The sequence below is a fragment of the Gekko japonicus genome, unplaced genomic scaffold (genome assembly GCF_001447785.1).
Source record: "Gekko japonicus isolate JY-2015 unplaced genomic scaffold, Gekko_japonicus_V1.1 scaffold4077, whole genome shotgun sequence".
Lineage (NCBI taxonomy): Eukaryota > Metazoa > Chordata > Lepidosauria > Squamata > Gekkonidae > Gekko > Gekko japonicus.
In genome coordinates this window covers 55,395-76,009 of record NW_015162085.1, presented here as the reverse complement: position 1 = coordinate 76,009, position 20,615 = coordinate 55,395, and the positions used below count along the sequence as shown (strand labels likewise).

Below are 20,615 nucleotides of genomic sequence, written 5' to 3'. Positions count from 1 at the left end.
AATAACAATCCAGTATTTTAAAAAACAGTATCATATTATCTGCATGAATCATACTTAAGGAAATCTGGATAAACTTGCTTATGGTACTGAAAAGTACTGAGAAGCGTTGAGTGATTTCAGCAAAGTACTTTTATTAAGCAGGAACAAGACAAAAGTAAGCCGGCTCGCAGGCCGGCTTATATACTCAGAAACCCACCACCTAAAACACACCCACTAAGGCCCTATAGGCTATTTACAGTGGCTGAGAGTCCCATAGGCTCTTGGCTGCGGACCTGGCCCTCTGATAGGTGCGGGCTAGGATCCGCTGGACTATTGTTCTCTTGGAAGCGAAGCTCTGGTGTCTGGCCTGACCGCATGGCCCAACGGTCGTGCACGTGGTCATGGCGGAGTACATTACAGGTACATAACCTATACCGTGTTAGAGAGAAGAGCAAAGAGTAGTGTGGAACATAAGCCCTTCCCCCTGGCCACTGGGAAACCTATTAGCCTCCCCAGCTTTTGAGACTTCATCAAGAATTGTCCCCATGCTTCAATACCTGTTTATGGAGTAGAAAATTGCATTTTAAAAAAATAGCTGAGATTGTCAGGTTGCTGAATTGTGCATACAGTAACAAAGCCCATGCTGTGAACACAGCTCTAAGTACTGAATGCTCCTTCCTCACTAGTCCAGTGTGAAAATAAAAGTTAATGCACATTACCGCATTGATGTAGTGAGAGAACAGTTAGGTTTAGTTGCACTTAAGAGGAAGTGGTCATGTAACTGCTATGCATTAGTATGGCTTGCAACTCAACCCAGATTTATCATTCCATTCCTCAGTCTTTTAGTGGTTTTGCAGTGGTTCAGTTAAGGTGAGTCAGAAAGGTCTTGCATTCTCCACCATTTGCATTACCTCGGCTAATGGGCACACCCCACCAGGAAGTTCTCAAGATCAAACCCCACTGAAATGGTTGCTCCTTAAGAGCACTGAAGAACATTTTGGTGGATGATGCCCTTACTTTGATACGTAAAGAGGAAGTAGGAGGTCTTGTCACATGAAAAGATATGATGATTAGCACTTCCTGTTATTCTTTTGCTACCTGTTAGCTTAGTCAAAGGAGAACATGCATGAGTATATGATTACGAGTCTGTTGAAATGAAGCCCTTGACCTAGGTGGCCCAGGCTAGCCCGATCTGATAAGATCTCAGAAACTAAACATGGTCAGCCCTGGTTAGTATTTGGATGGGACACCACCAAAGAAGTCCAGGATCACTGTGCAGAAGAAAGCAGTGCCAAACCACTTCTGGCACTCTCTTGCCTTTAGGGTTGCCAACCTCCAGGTTGTGGTTGGAGAGCTCCCAAAATCACAACTGGTTTCCAGACAACAGGGAACAGTTCCCCCAGAACAAATGGTTGCTTTGGAATGTGGACTATATGACATTACATTTTGCTGAGGTCCCACTTCTCCCGAAACCCCACCCTCCTCATGCTCCCCCCCCCAAATCTCCAGGTATTTCTCAACCTAGAGCTGGCATCCCTACTTGAAAACCCTACAAGGTCACCATAAGATGGCTGTGACCTGATGAGACTTTACACATAAATGCATAAAAATGAAGTAGGAAGTAAACTGCTGGAGTCAACGTGCCTCTGTACTGTTTTACCCTGTGCCAGTTTGATCCATAGGTACTTATTACTAGTTATCTGACACTTATGTATTCTTCTAGAAGAAAAAAAATGCCTCTTCCAACCCCACCTACCACATGACAGGAGGGAAGAAGTTGTAAGTTCGTAAGTCAGTTGTAAAGTATTATTAAAAGGTGTGAAAACCCTGAAGGAATTCCAAAACATTCATTTTTTCCTAAAGACTTCAATAGATGAACTGGAAATATCAGGAAACACTGAAAAAAATATTGTTTTTCACACTCTTTTAGAATGAGAGAAATGTGACAAGGTTTTACTCATTCAAAATGTGTAATATGAAGATTTTTATGTAATACAATCCACAGTACTAAAGTGTAATAATGCCAGTGTATGATGTAAACATATACTGTACAGTATTTTCAAGGATGTGTTTATTGTTTAAATATTATTAACTTTGTCCACGATTAATATGCTGTGTGTGAGAATGATACAATATCAATATTTCTGATAGTAGAAAGCAACTATTACTGTCCAAATCATAGTTACTCTTGTTTGTTTTCTACAAAAATGGTAGTTTTTATGTTCAGCTTTTATTTCCCCCCCCCTACCTGCCTGATGGCAAAGATGAATATACATGTGTGCTAAGGTAGCATAAGCCATTTTTAATGCTGTTTCCCCCGCCCCCGTGGGGTGTGTGCCGCACTGGAAGATCTGCTTGCACCCACTTTTGGATCACAGCCCACAGGTTAAGAACCACTGCCTCACACAGAATTTGAGATCGTGGCCATTCCATGTTCATGGTTTCTGGTGTCCGTACAGAATGTCAACTTTCACCTCGTAAGATGATCATTAAGAATTATTTATATAATTGTATGCACTTCACCCAAATTGTGATAAGTTGATTTTGTGTGTGCATTTGTGTGTATGTGCGCATGCACGCATGTAACAACAGTCTTCTAAATGCACTATTTAATGTGGCCATGAACTGCCTGATTTGGAAATATAATCTCAATCCTCACTGGAGCTATGTTTTGACAAAACTGTGCCAAAATTTTCAGCTTGCAATGGTTTCATCTGATAGCCACCTAAAAAAAATGTTTGTGTGAAATTAATGCTGTCCGTTTCCACAGTAGTTTACTAGTTATTTTTTTTAATCTATCAAACTTTTACCCCGCCCTCCCGCCAAGGTGGCTCAGGGCGGCTTACAAATAATTATAGTCTTAAGGTGTCCCAGCATCTCACACAGACCCACAAGTTCCTGAGAGCCAGTACCCCTGCTATAGGCCCCTCTTTATGGCAACGTGTATTTGTTCCAATGAGATGTTGCTCAGAATATATCCTTCTGATGCTGTATGTATACGTAAAGACTAGGTTTTACTCTTCGACAAACATGTGCAGAAATCCAGATCTCAGCTGGTACTCCATAGACTTTAAGGAAAGCAATTGCTTGTGTAATTAATCTATATAGCTTTAGGGCTTTGTATGATAGGGTTGCCAGCCTCCCGGTGGGACCTGGGGATCCCCCGGAGTTCCAGCTCATCTCTAGACTATAGAGATTGGTTTCCCTGGAGAAAATGGATGCTTTGGAAGTTAGACTCTGTGGTATCCCACTAAGGTCCCTGTCCTCTATGGGTTCCATCCCAAATCTCCAAGAGTTTCCCAAACTGGATCTGGTAACCCTACCCACCCACCCCATCCCCTGCCGGTGGCCAGAGAGACCTGGCAATCCTATGTGTGGATAGTAACAAGGGAATGTTGTATATTTAAAAGTTTTGATACTTTTGCTAAGACAGTCATGGCACGTTACAAAGTTCACCTTAAATTTGGTCTCATCTGTCAGCACATGGTTCTGTAGCTACTCCCAGTTGCTAAACGGGATCTTTTACTGGTTGTATTACAGTTCTGCGCTGTGTGTGTAGGCAAAGTGATGGATGGGCGAGCAGAGATGGAGGTGATAAGAAGCACAAAAGGGAATGGAACCGGGGAGGTCAGTGTCCACTTGGTTGAGAATACAGTGCAAAATGCCCACATACCTGCAACAGCCTTCATCATACCAGGTAGGTGCTCAAGAGTCCGAGGTCTAGCTTCTGTTCTCCATGTTGCTGCCTAATATCCAGGCAAGCTGATAACCCACTTCTTCTGCAGAGATGTTGGCTTTTGTTGCTTTAGTTCACTTTGCAGTTTGCACTTTGCACACATGTACAATATGAACACTGATCACAGATGTCCTTCTTGGTTCAGTATGGAGCACTGCGCACTGCTCCATCAGATTCCCCCCTCCCCCGTTCTCTCTGAGGATCACAAGCTCCTCTCACATCTGATTGGGGAAGCCCATTTACTCAGATATAACCTGGAAGGTACTGCCCCAAACTGGATGGCTCAGGCTAGCCTGATCTCATTAGATCTCAGAAGTTAAGCAGGGTCAGCACTGGTGAGTATTTGTTTGGGAGACCACCAAGAAATACCAGGGTCGCCATGCAGAGGCAGGCAATTGCAAACCACCTCTGAAGTCTCTTGCTTTGAAAACAGTACTGGGTTTCCATAAGTCATATGCGACTTGATGCCAATTTCAACCAACTGACCTGGAAGGCTGGGAGTAAAGTAGAAAATGAGAACCTGAGTCAGAGCTTGAAATAAGCAAGGTGAAAGCTATGAAAGACAAATATTCTGGAAGCACTGACAAATACACAACTACACCAGAGAAATGAAGCAATCTTTAGAGGCTCAAATATGCTGTGTATTTGTCGATCACAGCACACTTGATGTGAGACAGAGATAATGTTTCTTTTATGCAACCTAATGAGGCAAGAAAAAGTCTTAAGCTGTAAGACCATAGTTTGATCAAACCCCAGTTAATTTTGCTGTCTAAAGGCAGACAATCCAACAAACTGAAGTTTATCAGTTGGCACTAAACCAGGATTGTAGAAAAGGGTTTGTAGCTGGTTTGTTGATGCACAGTTTATGCAAACTGTGGTTTGCTGGGATGTCTAAATTAACAAAGCAGCAGCTCTTCCACTTGCCTGGCCACCATGATGGCAATATAGATAAAAGGTTCTCCTTGCTGGGAGGCAGAATACATAACAAAAAGCAAAACAAACCAAGGTTTATGCTTGGTCTCGTCTTTGTTATTTGTGGCTTGTTTCATCCACAGTTTATGCAACAAACTGTAGTTTGTGAACAATACTGGTTGATGAACCCACAATCTGTTGAACAAATCACAGTTGGAACAAACTGCAGTTTATTCTGGTGTCTGAGTACAGCCAAAGAAAGCTGGCAGTATTATGCCCATCAGACCCCTTCCCCCCATTGCCTGATCCATCCAATAGTGGCAATGCAGCTATATAAAACTGTATAAAAGGCATGGGAAGCCTTGGCAAACTACCTGACTAATTGACTTTACATGTAATGTGGTTAAATCTGACTGCTTCTCCTGTGGGACATGTGAAATATGCTCATCTGAATACGAACATGTTGTACTGCTTTCTTTCTCTCTTTGCAAGCAAACACAACCACTGTAAACCTTCCTACAAGCACCTTAGAAATCCAGCGATTCCCTCGGGAACCCCAGAAAACCCTGGGGGCAGAGAGACAAAAAGAGGGCACAGGAAGTGAGCCAATCACTGCAACAGTCATTCCCCAGATCAGTGGAGTACAGACCTGCAACACTATCCGGGTTCTGGAGTGGAAAGATGGGGTAGCCACACTGCCTGGAAGCAATCTAAGGGTAAGTGGATAGTCTGCTTAGTACTGTTCTCAGTCATCTTTTGCTTGGCCTGGGGAGTTTTTGAGCATAATACTTGGCTAACGAGTAGCGCGGTGGCTCTTTTAAGGCTGTGCAAAATGTTCTTCACAGTGGGAGGACTCAGCCCTTGCATCCCAAGGTCTTTGGTGAAGATCTGTGGCCCCCATCTGAAACAAAAAACCAGATTTGTAGACCATCCCTTGATTAACCAGAACACTTGGTTAACTGGCTTGCTAAGTGGGTGGTAGTCCTGACCTGGATAGCCCAGGCTAGCCCAATCTTGTCAGATGTGGGAAGTTAAGCAGGGTCAGCCCTGGTTAGTATTTGGATGGGAGACCACCAAGGAAGTCCAGGGCCATGACATAGAGGAAGGCAATGACAAACCACCTCTGTTCATCTCTTGCCTTGAAAACCCTACAGAGTTGCCATAAGTCAGCTGTGGCTTGATGGCAAAATATCTCTGTATAAGTGGGTGGTGGATGCAAGCTCTCCCCTCTTGACTCTGGGGATGATAAGTTTGGAGCCCCTCACTGCTGCTTGGGTGGTGCAGACAACTGAGTCAGCTGCAGCATCCTTAGCCAAGCCGGCAAAGAAAAAACTTGCATCTTACCAGAGTTGTGCAGATGCTTGGAAGTGCCATGGGCTGGGGAGCCCTGCAGGATCCTGGAGAGCAGCTCCTGCCTTGGCTGGCCCCAAACATGGCTGCTGCTTTCTGCAAACCTGCCTCTGGCCATGGGTGGAGAAGGTGAGAAGTCCATGGTGCCAATGGCTGGGCTGGCCAGCAGCAGCCCTGAATAGGTGGTGGTCGAAAAGGCTCTGGGGCCTAGGTGCAGCAGCCACCTGTTCCGTTGCTGCTCATTTGTACTGTTCACAATGTACATTGCCCTGAGTTCCTTGGGAGACAAGCGAGATACAGAAGCGGCAACACCATCTTGTTTCCATTCCAACACAATACAGCCCCCCCCCCGACTTCTAATCTTCTGTCCTTTTTCAATGCAGTTTCGAATAAATGAGTATGGGACACTAAAAGTGGTCAGTACTGACAAGCTGTCACCTGTGGAGCCCCTCAAGGAGTGCCATTTGGAAAGAGATGGGGATGTTGAGATGGCCCCCGCCAGCAAGGACAATCCCACTGTGGCTCAAGGTGAGAAAGCCTCTCTAGCAGGTATTCAGAGGATTGGATTTTATGAGCTGCCAATGGAAAGGGCTTGCAGTCATGGATCTTTCCAACTTCCCCCTAGTGGTCTTCTGAGATCTCCAAAAAGCTGATGCTTGGACTTTTGGGGGCTGCATGGTCAAAATGCCACAGAACACAGCAGGCAACTGTCAACGGAGCTCCTACTTCCCCCTTGCATAGATGGAGCCTTTTTCATCAATGGAAATTCTGCTTGCAGAAGTGTAAGGAGGGATGGTCTCTTTAAACCTGCCCCCTATGTCCTGCTGCATTTGTTGATGGGGCCATGAGGACTAGCTTTTCAGAGGTCTCAGGAGGCTTTTAGGAGAATGGAGAGGTGGGAAAGATCCAAATCCTCAAGCAAAGTTGCTGTTGCCATTTGTAGGCTCCAAACCAGAACTTCAGGTCCAAGTTCTACTGTAGAGTCCCTGCTAGGACGTGGTGAGACTGAGAAAGTTGGGTGAGGTGCAGCTACTTTCTCTTGATACTTTACTGATCTTATATGTTTAGGGAAGTGAACAGTTGAAAAGCACTGTAGCAGTTTCTCAAATTTTGCCAAGTCTTTTTTTCTCCTTAAAATAAGAAAACATACGTATGTTAACTTTCACAAACATCTCCAACTTTCTCTTATGTTCCAGAGTTGTGTGTGTGTGTGTGATTTCTCACAACTCTGTCTCAGTGCGTACATGTGAGATCATTTGTTTCCTGTCCAGGCTAATATTTTACATTTTGTCCATATTCATGTTCTGCTACAATACATTTGTCACACAACTGAAAAAAAATATCTTAATTCTAGTTTTGTCTAGTGAATTGATTAATTAATCAATAAAATCTGCACACAGATATAGATGAGAGAAATATTCCTTTCCTTTTATACTAGGGTTGCCAAATCTGTTTGTTCTCGCGGTGGGGGGCTCCTGGACAGCGTTTTCCCCTCAAATGTTTCCCCCTCAAATGGCTGTAGCCCCGCCCCCAGCGTGACTGGTGTCATCATGTCACATCCGGGTGACGTGCACGCCGGGGTGGGGTTTCCCCCGGGGCCCAATTCTGCAGCAGCGGAAATTGGGCCTCCAAAGCGGGGGGAAATTTGCCCCCCAGGGGGAATTGGCAGCCCTATTTTATACCCTTAGAAGCTCATTGCTTCACAGATCTTGAGCAGCAGAAGATACTTGCTTCTTATAGAGAGAAATATTGATTTGAAACAGAAAAAAAAACATGCTTTGTGTTTCTTAGATGAGGCATGCATATGTTGTGGCAGGCACAACCTGTTGACCAGTTAATCTAGGGCAGCTTTTTAGTCAATTTCCAGCCTATTTGATTAATCCACTAACCACTGTAATGCTGCTTACAAGCACAAGCGAGGTCCATTTTAATAACTTAAAATGAAACACCAGTGTGGTGTAGTGGTTAGTGTGCTGGACCGAGTTCTGGGAGATCCAGGCTGAATTCCTACTGTGACATGGAAGTTCATTGGGTGACCTTGGGCCAGTCTCAGCCTAACCTACTTCACAGTACTGACCTTGTGAGGACAAAATGGAGGAAGGGAGAATGATGGTATAAGCTGTTTTAGGTCCCCTTTGGGAAGAAAAGTGTGGCATAATAAATATCTAAATAATTAAATAAGACGGGTCTTAGCCATGGCATTTTGAACATGCCCTGTGCTTGTGACTTGGTGCTCACATGATTGTTCTGCCACACCAGAATTGGGGCTGACCGTCATAGGCTCCAGTTGCTACAGTTTGCTGTCGTGTAGCTCATTTGGATTTGTTTCTCTTTTTGGTTGTCCAGACTTGGTTGTTCCAGAGCCACCCAAACTTCCAGGTGTGGACAGCATGTGTCATTGCAGTACCTGTGGGCGGAGAAATGTTTCTGGATCAGGCCAGGAAGGCAGAGGGTTTTGCAGTGAAAACTGCCACCGACAATTCAAAGAAAGGTAAAAAAGCTGCTACAGTTGAATGGTGTTTACTACAACAGAAGGACCATGGTGTAGAAGGCAATATTCAAATACTAAAGCACTAAATATTCAAATACTAAATACTAAAGCACCGAAATACTAAAGCACCGTGTATAATAAATTGAGATAAACATGTAAATTATGCAAACAATATTTGTATTGTGTCAGCTGTTGTAAAGGTACAATAATTTCACAAACTTAAACAATATGAACAAAACTAAGAACATACACAGTATTTCAAGAGATTAACACTTCAAAGAGTTGTAAACAAATGTCAGCTTCACAACATGAAGCTTGCAAGACTACGGGGGTGGGGCTGGTAAGTAGAATCCCATTTCTGTGTGCCTTAGTCAGGTCTTACAGCCTCAATTTTTTGTGAATTAGAATTTTTGAAAGTGTGGTGTGAGGGCAAAAATAGCTCCGTATTTCTCAAGACTTAGAACATGTAGTTGAAAGAGGGAATCGGCCAGAAGAGTTTCAGAACGTGGTGACAGCCTACAGAGATTCACAGGTGGTTAGCTTGAATGGTGAGCAGGAAGGAATGGGTCCAGGAACCCTCCAAGGGAAAGGCTGTCTCTTTGCATATGTACAGAGAGAAGGAAATACAAGTGTGGCCCTGGACTGAAAGCTCTAATTCTTTTGGGTGAGTTACAGAGCTCAAAGAAGGGTTGTTTCCTTTTCCTGGGTAGGGCTGCTTTATGAGCCATACCTGGCATGACATTTTCTGATTGACATTTAACTTCTTAAACATACAAATTAAGACTAGAGCAAGAAAGGCTAAAGAAACGACATATATCAACACAGCAGACTGAAAATGGATGGTTTAATCATCCCCTCTCTCTTGGGAGCCCTTGGAATAGGGCTGCCAACAAGCCTGGAAAACAATGTTCTTGTCCGTTAAATAGAGACTTAATAGGTGGAAATGGGCATTTGAAGCTTCTCATGTTATGGAGGTAAACAACATCACCTGTTAAGTAATAGCCCATTAAGCCTCTGTTGAAGGGACAGGACATTTTGCAACCCTACTTTGGAATTGTAGTTTTGTGGACCAGATCAGGAATCCCCTAATCCTACTCCTCCACATGAAGCCAGCCAAGTGAACTCTCTCAGAGCTCTCTCAGCCCCACCTGCCTCACAGGGTGTCTGTTGTGGGGAGAGGAAGGGAAGGTGCTTTGAGACTCCTTCGAGTAATGAAGGGTGGGGTATAAAACCAACTCTTCTTCTTCTACTCAAAGTTCAATACCCAGAATTCTTTGAAAGAAGCCAGTCTTATACAGGAAGGCTTTACATTTGCAGAGTAGATACGTTTCATGTTTTCAGCTTGTCAGAATAGGCAGGAATACAGATTTTGTAGAGCCCCCCCCCCCAGATGTCCACACGGATCCATGCATCAGATTTGTGGTTCTGAACTTTCTGGTATTCCAAAGCTTCAAAAGTTCCTTCTCTGGGGCTCTACTTGCCTCTTTAAGATGTATTTTGTATGATGTGAATGTAGTATCAGAATCAACCCTGTGTCCTTGAATGGGACCAGTTTTTCTACAGGAGGATGTAGGGCAGAGGTGCTGTTGTCTCTGGGCTCATTGATTTTTCAGCTGGCTGACCAGTTTAGCTATAGAAATGCTTGGAGTCTAGACAAGTCATTCAGAACATCGCCGCAGCCTCTTCCTGTACTGTTCTGCATCAGCAGACAATGAGCGAGGTATTCCTAAGCTTGTGTAAATGTTAACACAGTATGGGCCTTTTAAATATTTGTTGAATCTGTAGTCTTCCAAGGAGCATGGGATGGAATATGGAATATGTAGAGTTATCCTATATTATGCTTGCAATAGCTTTGATGGGTAGGTTAGGGCTGGTCCCACATAGCACCGATTCTCTTGGATGAGAGTTAGTGACTTGCCCAAGGCCACCTTGTGAGTGCCACAGCTAAAAGGGAATTTGAACCCTTGTCTTTCCAGTCCAGATCTAACACTGTTCACTACACTGTTGAATCCACCACAAATAGGCTATCAAGGTTATTGTGTTTTCCCATTGTGTTTCTACAGCAATCACAGTGTGGTTGCAGGAACAGGGGCTAGTACTGAGTAGGAAGCAGTTCCTGTTGCTTAGAAAATACTGTCAGTACATGTCCCAAATCCCTTGCTTTGCAGGTCTGTCATTGTAGAGAACTCTGCTGGCAGCACCAATTCTACTGAAATCCTCAAGCCAGTGAAAAAGCGGAAAAGGAAAGATTATCAGAGCCCTTCAGAAGAAGAAGAGGAGGAGTCTGAACAAATGGTATGATTGGGTTATACTCACCATAGTCTCTTGCAGCTCCATGTCTTCATGCACACATTTCCTCCTTAGATTGGCCAGAATCAGGGCCAGCCATACCATGAAACAGTCACTTTGGGCAGTAGATTCCTTTGGGTGAGCTGGGAGTGCAATTTAGAGATTGCAAGGATGGGACAATCACATGTACATGTAGAAGTGAGTCAGACCATATGCAGTTGTTTCTCTGGAGCACTTCTACATACTGAACGTCCCTACACACTAGCTATGCATGCAAAATGCTCAAATCCCTTTGCTTGATAAAAATGGTAATTGGTCAACCTAAATTAATAGTATGGAGTATTAATGTACAGTGTTAATAGTATGTATGCCATTATTACAAAGAATAAAAAAGCAATTTAGTATATGTTCTTAAAACTGTTGTACCATTTTGTAACTTAATCTTAAATATATCCAAGAACAGGTTTTTAAACTTGGCAGAATGTTCATTTCTTAAGTCTTTCTGCTGCCCTTCCTGATATGCACAAATTTATTTATTGTAATTGACTTGTTATTTAGGAGTTAAATTTGTAATGGTTGCTTATAAAAAGATGTATTATTTTTAACAGAGGTTCATGATATTTGATTTGGGCTGAGTCTATTTAACATATGCATTCAGCTGTATTCAGTGTAAATTGAGCAAACATTATTCACAGTGATCCCCCCCCCCCATTATTAAATGACATTAGCAGGCAAATGACAATAGAAGGTGTGATTGGATTAGATGTGATATGCAGAGAGGCAGTAGGCATGGAGAAATCAGCATTGGTAATGAGACAGGAAACCTAGGTCTCCATTCAATCCAGGTGGATGTATTATCTTTAGCTTCATTATTAGTTGCAATTCAGCAGTCTCTGTTTCTAATCTCCCTTTAAAATTCCTTTGTAAAATAACTGCTACTTTTGACCTAATCCAATCACACTTTCTATTGTCATTTGTCTAATGTCATTTGGCATCTGAAATCACTCCACTTTCCAATATATAGGACAGATGGACTCATATTCTAGCTGTATCTGAAGAAGTGAGCAGTGACTCATGAAAGCTCATACCCTAACCACAAATTTTGTTAGCCTTTAAGGTGCTCTACTGGATTCTTACTCTTTTCTACTACTACAGACAGACTAACATAGGCTGCAATCATACGTACCAGAAGCTGTGACAGACATGCGATTCCCCTGCAGATTAAAGGGACGCGATCAGATAGACACATCTGTCCAGTGTCCTGGAGTCATTGGCTCCGCAGGAGCATCGCAAAAAGCCACCGGGGAAAGGCTAGTAGTATCCAGAACTGCGGGGCAGGCGGGCGGAAGTCTGATCGCGCAAACATGCGTCAGTTCGCCCCAGGGCAAACAGCCTCGTTTCCCACCTGCAGTTCCTCGCTGGTGTTATCGGAGCCATTGCTACCCATTTTGATCTATCTCCACAGAAGAACAGGTTACCTCAACAGCACCCTGTTGCTCTGTTCAGCTTCACACTGTTGATGAAAGATGTGAAGCTAGAGAAAGGGGCAAACAGGGTCCATTTACACTGGTGAAAACAGTGCAGGAGGGAAGCCAAAAGTGCCTCCTCACAGGACTGATTATGTGTTGTCTGATTATGTGATGTCTGCCTCAGAGCATTTGCGTCTCTGAAAAGTCAAGGGCGGGTAAATCAACTGGGTAATTATTCAAAGTACAATTTTTGTCTATATGTCCTAGGAAGTAAAGCAGGAGGAGGCAAATGGCTCTGGAGGAGAACCCCCTGCTAGCAACACTGGGAACGAAGAATGGAGCACAAGTCAGCTGAGTAAGCATGGAGTGTGGCTCACTTGCCTGAGCCATCCAACTTTTCTCTAGGGCTGCTTCCGCACAGGGATTTTTTCAGAATGCAAGGAGGCCCTTGCATTAAAGGGGAATGATCCCATGACATTATGCTCATTCTGAGCAGGGCTCACAGCGTTCCTGGGGGTGTCGCCTCCTGTTTAAAGGTGGAACTGGGGGGTGGCTATAAGGTGGAATTTCTGTCTGGTGTGGGAGCAGGTCTCTGCTGCACTCCACTCCCCCCTCTCCTTAGTCCTCTAAAGGGCTTTTTTCCGTTTCCCTGCCAGACATTGCTGTAGCATTACAGTGCAGCTTGGTAGTGAAAGCAAGAGTGAAGCGGGGTGTTTGTGTGTCAGTGCAGTCACCCTCAGGGTTACACTTTGGCACAAGTCCAACTTGGGGATGAGGAAAGGAGCAAGAACTGTGGGATGACTGCAGCAGCAGCAAATGGTGCAGGAATGAGGAGGGGTATTGTAATGTATCCGCCATTACCACGTGCGCGACCGTTGGGCCATGCGGTCAGTCCAACTTGGGGATGAGGAAAGGAGCAAGAACTGTGGGAGGACTGCAGCAGCAGCAAATGGTGCAGGAATGAGGAGGGGTATGAACCCATGATTAAGCTGACTCCTTGGCTAAATACAATGTGGTGCTTTTTTCAGTCCTGCTCTTTGGATAACATTGCCAGCTGGCCAGGAAAAATTGTCCTTCGGTGGGTTTTCTGGGCATATATACCGGCCTGCGAGCCAGCTGTCTTTGTCTTGTTCCTGATTAAATAAAGTACTCTTGCTGAAATCACTCCACGTTTCTGAGTACTTTTCAGGTATGAACCCATGATTAAGCTGACTCCTTGGCTAAATACAATGTGGTGCTTTTTTCAGTCCTGCTCTTTGGATAATATTGCCAGCTGTTCAGGAAAAATTGTCCATGGGGTTGCGAAGAGTCGGACGCTTAATCATGGGGTTGGGTCCAACGAGGCTTTATGCTGGTGAAAAAGGGTGGAGGGTATCGCTTTATCTACCAAAATTACTATGCTGAGGATCATGGGACGATATGAACAAAAGCTGTCTAAAGAATGGGGGCTGTCTAAGGAGGAGAATAGGTTGAGATTGGGCAGAAGCACTGACTTGTTTCCTACCCATGAATTCTGCAGTATTCTCCTTTAATCTCCAGGAGGCAGCATGGGAGAGGCACTCTGAAGAAATATCAAGGAAATAATTTAGCCCTTTTTAGAATTGTATGTTTTAACAATGTCTTAATGTGTGGCTTGGGACCACTCACTTTGGGTTAACTCTGACTCAGATAGACATTAAAATTTCACAATGTTGGTGACATGACCCATGATTTCTATACATTTTTATTTAAAAAATTGGCTTTTAATTAAACCAGGTTTCTAGGTTTACAGGCCAGTTCATGTTAAACCCGAATCCCTCTTCCAGAAGAGGAGACAGAAGGTGTTTCCACGGATGTTTGTTCCTTGAGCCTATAAATGAATATCTGTGATGTCACTTAAGCCATATCTATGTATCTACTTGTCCCTGGAGTAGTTTTGTGACTGTTTTAAAGAGTGGAATATATTATACTAGATTAATAATAACTTAAGGACATGAATATAGCTCTTCAAAGGAATAAATAATTGGGCAAGGGAAGAGGTTTCCATATAAAAAAAACCCACACAAAGCTTGCAAGACCTGAGCAAGGCAAGACCTGAGCAAGATAGACGTTTTGGTGGTCATTAATTCATAGGGGTTCCATATGTCAGAAGTGACTTGGCAGCACATTAACACACAATTTATTTTGATGCTGTGAAGGACTAAAACACAACATTAAATGATAGAGGGGGAAAATACACCCTTTTTGATGGCAGCTGATTTGTTCTTTTCTTTCAGCATCAGTTGGTCGGCCAGCACAAGAACGGTTTCCAGGTGGGGATGAAGCTCGAGGGGATTGACCCCCAGCACCCTTCTATGTACTTCATTCTCACTGTGGCTGAGGTGAGGCGGGGTTCCACCTCTGCATCCTGCTGAGTATCAGCTGCTGAATACTGAAAGTCCTTTTCTGTTGACTGGCCTTGTGCCTTTCTCAGACTCTGTTATTGGTTGGATTGGGATAAACAAATGACCCCCACTGTGGGACCTGAGGGTATGGCACCCACTGATAAGTTTCCTGGTACCCTTATTCGACGTGGAGACTTCAGGGTGTGTTTCCACAGAATGCTTTTTAGTCTGGAAAACAACCCTCGTGGAATGTTGTTCATGTGGGGGACATAACATAAGGGAACCATTTTTATATCAAATGTACATTCTTGCCATTGTTAGTCGTACCTTCAGATTTAAGCATATGTGGCCGAATGTAATGTAGTTGGGGATAATAGAATAGCTGGTCTTTTTTTTCTAATATATATTTTTTATTTTAAAAACAAAATAATGTAAAAGAGGTACAGAAGGGAAGAAAGGGGTTATATAGGGATTATGAAACAAATTATGTTTATACAGGATATAGTAAACAAAGAGGTAAAGAGTTCCTTTTCCCTGACATTCCCTTCATTAGAGTTTTTAAGACATTTTCTACAATAGTTTAATCAATAATACATATTCTATATTGTATTATTTCATCAATGCTACATACTTGCTATAACTTTTACTATACCAAAATTAGGAGTTGATATTCAAAACTTTTCTCCTCCTTTTTCTATATTATACTACATTTATATACCTTACAATACATTTATAGACCGTTTTTAAACTGTTTCTCATTCTATCTCATGCTTGCAAAATAGACATTCCATCTCTCCTCAGATTTTGAAATAGATCTGTTTCTCAAATAAGTTGTTAATTTCACCATTACTGCATAATCAGCAAGTTTGTTTTCCCATTCTTATAAGCTTGGACAGAGGTCTCATTTCCATTTTGCTGCATAAAGAATTCTAGCCGCTGTCACCATATATTTGAATATCTCTTCCAACACGTTGGGTAAATTGTTGGGCAATATTCCTAATAACATATTCTTAGCTTCCATAGGAAATTTGAATTTTAACATATTCTGCACTTTTCCATGTATTTTCTCCCAATATCTTTTTACTTTTTTACAAGTTCACCACATATGGTAAAAAGTTCAGTCTATATTTTGACATTTCCAGCATTGTCCTTTGTAATTTTTATCTCCTTTCTTGATATCCTTTGGAGTAATATACCATCTGAAAAACATTTCATACTGATTTGTTCTTAGTACCTGACAGGCTGTGAACTTAAGTTATTTTTCCCATAACCATTCCCATTGATGTGTAGGTATCTGTTTTCTAAATTTCTGCATCCATTGGATCATACATTTTTTCACTTGTTCTTTTTCTGTTTCTAATTGAAGTAACAATTTATATATACAACATAAGATATGATCTTTTTATTTTGTAATCAGTTGTTCAAATTCAGTAATCTCTCTTAGCACTCCACCTTCCATGGTAATGATCTTCTTTAGTCTTGAAGCTTATTGGTAATACAGTAACCATTGAATATTAATTCCTTAAGTTTTCCCTGGCCATTTACCATTATATTATCAAGTCGCAGGTCTGGTATGGATCATGGACTGGATGAAAAATCCAAGACAAAGAATAGTAAAACTTGAATCAGCAAACCTAGATGAGAGTTTACATTATTTATGGTTTAAAAAGTCAACCAAAACTATAATAGTACAAGAAAACAGTCATATAATTAGAGATGGACTTTTGAGAATATGGTTTGCACATTGGAATGTACTGAGTCCTTCAAACTCATGACTTATATCTCCAATAGAAGTTTATCATGATAAGAATATGAGAGACAAAAGTGATTTCTTAGAATTGCTGGTCTTGAGAGCCTGTCAGAGTTTTGACAAATCTGCCTCCTACTGGCCAGAGAGGAAAATATCCAATAGATTAGGGTAATTATTCTGGAATGTTAGTAGAAGGAAAATTCACACAGTACTCTCCTTTCTGTTGCTTTTCCCGCTTGCAGGTATGTGGTTACCGGATGCGCCTTCATTTTGATGGCTACTCTGAATGTCATGATTTCTGGCTGAATGCCAACTCCCCTAACATTCATCCTGCTGGCTGGTTTGAGAAAACAGGTCACAAACTCCAGCCACCAAAAGGTAGGTGGACTGGCATCATGTTTATTCTAGCATAGCTCAAGGAGTGGATTCTGTTTGGTGTCAAGAGTAAACTAACACTCCTGGTAAGGGATGAAGGTGGTAGAGCCAGACTATATAGAGGCTGCTGGCATGAAGACACCTGGATTATATCCCCAGTTTAAGTGGTCCATAGTACAATCCTATACAGAGTTATACCCTTCTAAGATCATTGACTGAGAAGGATGTAACTCTGCTCAGGACTGCACTGTTAGTTAAGAAGATAAGAACATATGAGAAGCCAATGTTGGATCAGGCCAATGGCCCATCCAGTCCAACACTTTGTCACACAGTGGCCAGAAATACCAGGTTTTACAAGCAGTGTCAGTTTCATATGCTTCAAGTATATGTTATGTGTTCAAGAGGCCAGAGAGAGAACCTCAATGTAGCGCAAGGTCTTCTTTTCAAGTTTGCTGCTGCCATCACAGGGGAATAGGGTTGCCAGGTCCCCCCTGGCAGGGGATGATGGGGGTAAGGTTGCCAGGTCCAGGCTGGGAAACTACTTGAAATCTGGGGATGGAGCCTGGGGAAGAGAGTGGCCTCAATGGGGTGCAATGCCACAGACTCCACTGTCCACAGCATCCATTTTCTCTAAAGGGAACTGATCTCTGTAGTCTGGATAGGAGCTGTAATTCTGGGGGATCTGCAGGGGAAGCTGGTATCTGCAAGCCATCTAAGAAACATCACCTCCATTCACCATGGTTTCTTTAGGTCAACAAGTCTGACCTCACTAATATGTCTCCTCTTTCCTTTCCATTATGCGAGGATGTTTAGGTTATAAGGAAGAAGAATTCAACTGGGCCAACTATCTGAGGATAACCAAAGCTCAGGCAGCTCCCAAGCAACTCTTTGTGACCCCAGACAGTGTGAGTGGTTGCCTTTTTCTCCTACGAACTAACTCCTTTACTTGTCCTGGGTGTGATAATGACTGTGCTCTTGATGGCTGCAAAATAAATAGCAGCTTTTTGTGCAACAAACAGTATCCTTAAGTGTAAAATCAAAGGTAGGCTCAGAGAAACAGTGCTAGTCTTGATACACTAAAAATTAAGGCTGTCAGTCAATAAATGAGGTGGCCAATAACTGACAGCCTTGCTGATTAGAAGGGTCCTCAGTCTGCTCATCAATCAATGCTTCAGTTGATTAATCTACTGGCTGAGCTAGTTTGAGCCAGCCTTAACCATTTTTGCTTAGTCCACGACAGCAATCAGTTATGCATCTACACAAGTTTTCTCTGTGCTGCATTAATTGCTGCTGCAAAAGCAGAGGCATTTGCTTTGGACACAGAGCATCCACATGGGATTTTTCTGTGCAGTTTTCTCCACCAGTCATTCCCCCTCCACACACACACACATTTTTCCTACTGTTCCATCAGGATTTTGAGGGCTTTTTTTTGGGGGGGGAGGGAATTGGCAATTGTAGTTTTGAGCACTTTAATGTTTACACTAAAGTGTAATGTTTACATTAAAGTTAACACTAAAGTGTAGTTTTGAGCACTTTAATGTTTGAATGGGTTTTAAATTGTATATTATGTTTTTAACTGTACTAAAGTATTGATGTTTTTATTAGCAAGTTTTTTCTTGCCATGTAAGCCGCCCTGAGCCCCACGGGGAAGGGCGGGGTACAAATTTAATAATAAATAAAATAAATAAATAAATAAAATTGCTGTAGCACTATAATACTATAGCGGTTACTGCATCTGTGGCCCAGTGGGGAAAATGGCAACCACAAGGGGGTGCCAGAGAGAAAATAGCAGTGGTGTGGGTGGGATCTTTGAAAATGAGCTATTTCCCGTTCAGGTGGCACTCTAATGTACATTGACTGTGCTCTCTCAGAAACTGTCATAGCAAACCAAGTTTGAGAAACAGTGTGCCAAGGACTGGGAAAACTTGGAAAGTGGATGTTAGAGGACAATATAGTGTGGATGCTCTGAAGAAAAATGTCCCAGTTTGGAAGCAAAACACATGTGTCTCATTAATTTGTGGGGGAGGGGGGGGCTGATCCTTTGGATCTTTCCCATTGGAACCTTCCTCCTTGCAGGTGGCGGATGGCATGGGCGCGATCCGTGTGGTGCTCACATCTTCACACTGTTTACACTTTACCCCTACATCATGGGATTGCACTGTATGAAAGCCTTTCCTATGTGGATGTGGAAAGGGACTGTTTCTGTCTTCTCTTTCTTCAGAATGCGGCCCCAACGGGATTCCAAGTGGGCATGAAACTTGAAGCAGTGGATCGTATGAATCCTTCTTTGATATGTGTTGCCACGGTGACAGATGTGGTGGACAATCGCTTTTTGGTGCACTTTGATAACTGGGATGACACGTATGACTACTGGTAGGCAAGAGATGAGCGCAGGAGAACCGTTTCATTGGGCCAAGCATTGCTTCTAAGCTCCACATCAAATGAAATCTGAGGTTGTATGAAGTGGCTGCTGCACATTTGAAGTTCTTCTAGGGATTTTGAGGGAATTTGAAATTATATCATATGGAAAGGGCTGTGACCCAGTGGAAGAGCCTCTGCTGTGCATGCAGAAGATCCCAGGTTCGATCCCCAGTTAGAAGGACCAGGCAGTAGGTGATAGGCAAGACCGCTACCTGAGACCCTGGAGAGCCGCTGCTAGTCTAAGTAGACAATAATGACCGTGATGGCCTGATTCACTGTAAGGCAGCTTCATGTGTGACAGTAATAACATCAGTGACACTTATCGGAAGGGGTATTGCACATCTCCAACTGGATCATAATCCCTGCTCAATCAAATACTGTCTTTCTAAGCAATGTTGGCTTTTATTGCTGTTTCAATAGCAATGATTTTTCAAGTGTGCAATTGAAATGGGAACCATATAGCTAAAAGCTGTTGGTTTAATAGGCCAATTTGTGCATGACTGCTGCATCTCTTCCTTATGGATCCAATATGAAATGGTTGGGACATTTGGAGATTTCCATATCTGTGCCATGGAAGTGTGAGGGCAAAAGTCCATGGAAGTGTGTGGGAGGTCCCTGCTTCTGTTACCTGATCCAGGACATAAAAGTGTGCAAATACGTGAGGCAGCAACACAGCTGGGATATAGGAAGCAGAGTGCCAGACCACCCTAAGGGTACAGTGTCATATGAGGTTTGATGTGGGGGATGCAGTGGTGACGTTCCCAGAGAAATAGGTCTGAAACTCCTTTCTGTGGGAATATATGAGGTTGACTCAGATACCATACAGCCAGCAGTAATCCGAGTGGATGGAGACATGCACAGTGGTGAGTCCTCATAATAGGCAGAAAACAAGCTGGGCACTTTATTGGCCTTTATTGGTGGCTACAAGCATGGACGGCTTCAAAAGGGAATTAGATGAGCCTATGGAGCAGAGGTCTATCAGTGGCTATGCACCACAAGGTTTAGATAGGAACTCTGGGGTAAGTGATGCACTGTAGTCTTGGTGCTTGGGGGGGGGGCAACAGTGGGAGAGCTTCTAGTGTCCTGGCCCCACTGATGGACCTCCTGATGACACCTGGTATTTCTGGCCACTGTGTGACACAGAGTGTTGGACTGGATGGGCCTTTGGCCTGATCCAACATTGGCATCTCTTATGGCCTCCTCTTCTTTGATCTGAAGCTGTTGCAGCTCTGTTGGTCCTGTCAGCTCTTAATTCCTTCTATGATAACATCAAATTATTCATCTCAAATTGTTGCATGGGCAGGCATCAACTTTGATTCAAATTAAGCAAGCTACATTGCAGAAGTATATGGTATCATTTGAACCTACCCCAGGACATCAGCGTTCAGGGTTTAGGATACTGGGGGTCTGGCAACACTTCTGCATGACTGTTTTTGATCACAGGACAAGAAAGTGATATTTTGAGCTGCATAAACCATAG

At 43.0% G+C, this 20,615-nt stretch overlaps 1 protein-coding gene across 1 annotated transcript in view; it reads left to right on the top strand.

Annotated features, from left to right (window-relative positions):
• L3MBTL1 (l(3)mbt-like 1 (Drosophila)) overlaps positions 1–20,615 on the top strand; it is a 47,910-nt gene that overhangs the window by 9,442 nt on the left and 17,853 nt on the right. The window contains exons 2-12 of the mRNA XM_015405648.1: positions 3,520–3,676; positions 5,120–5,343; positions 6,361–6,505; positions 8,324–8,468; positions 10,637–10,763; positions 12,494–12,581; positions 14,474–14,586; positions 16,582–16,717; positions 17,519–17,619; positions 18,936–19,087; positions 19,886–19,967. Coding sequence (XP_015261134.1) covers positions 3,547–3,676; positions 5,120–5,343; positions 6,361–6,505; positions 8,324–8,468; positions 10,637–10,763; positions 12,494–12,581; positions 14,474–14,586; positions 16,582–16,717; positions 17,519–17,619; positions 18,936–19,087; positions 19,886–19,967 — 1,443 coding nt within the window. The 5' untranslated portion in view covers positions 3,520–3,546. The remainder of the gene's footprint in view (positions 1–3,519; positions 3,677–5,119; positions 5,344–6,360; positions 6,506–8,323; positions 8,469–10,636; positions 10,764–12,493; positions 12,582–14,473; positions 14,587–16,581; positions 16,718–17,518; positions 17,620–18,935; positions 19,088–19,885; positions 19,968–20,615) is intronic.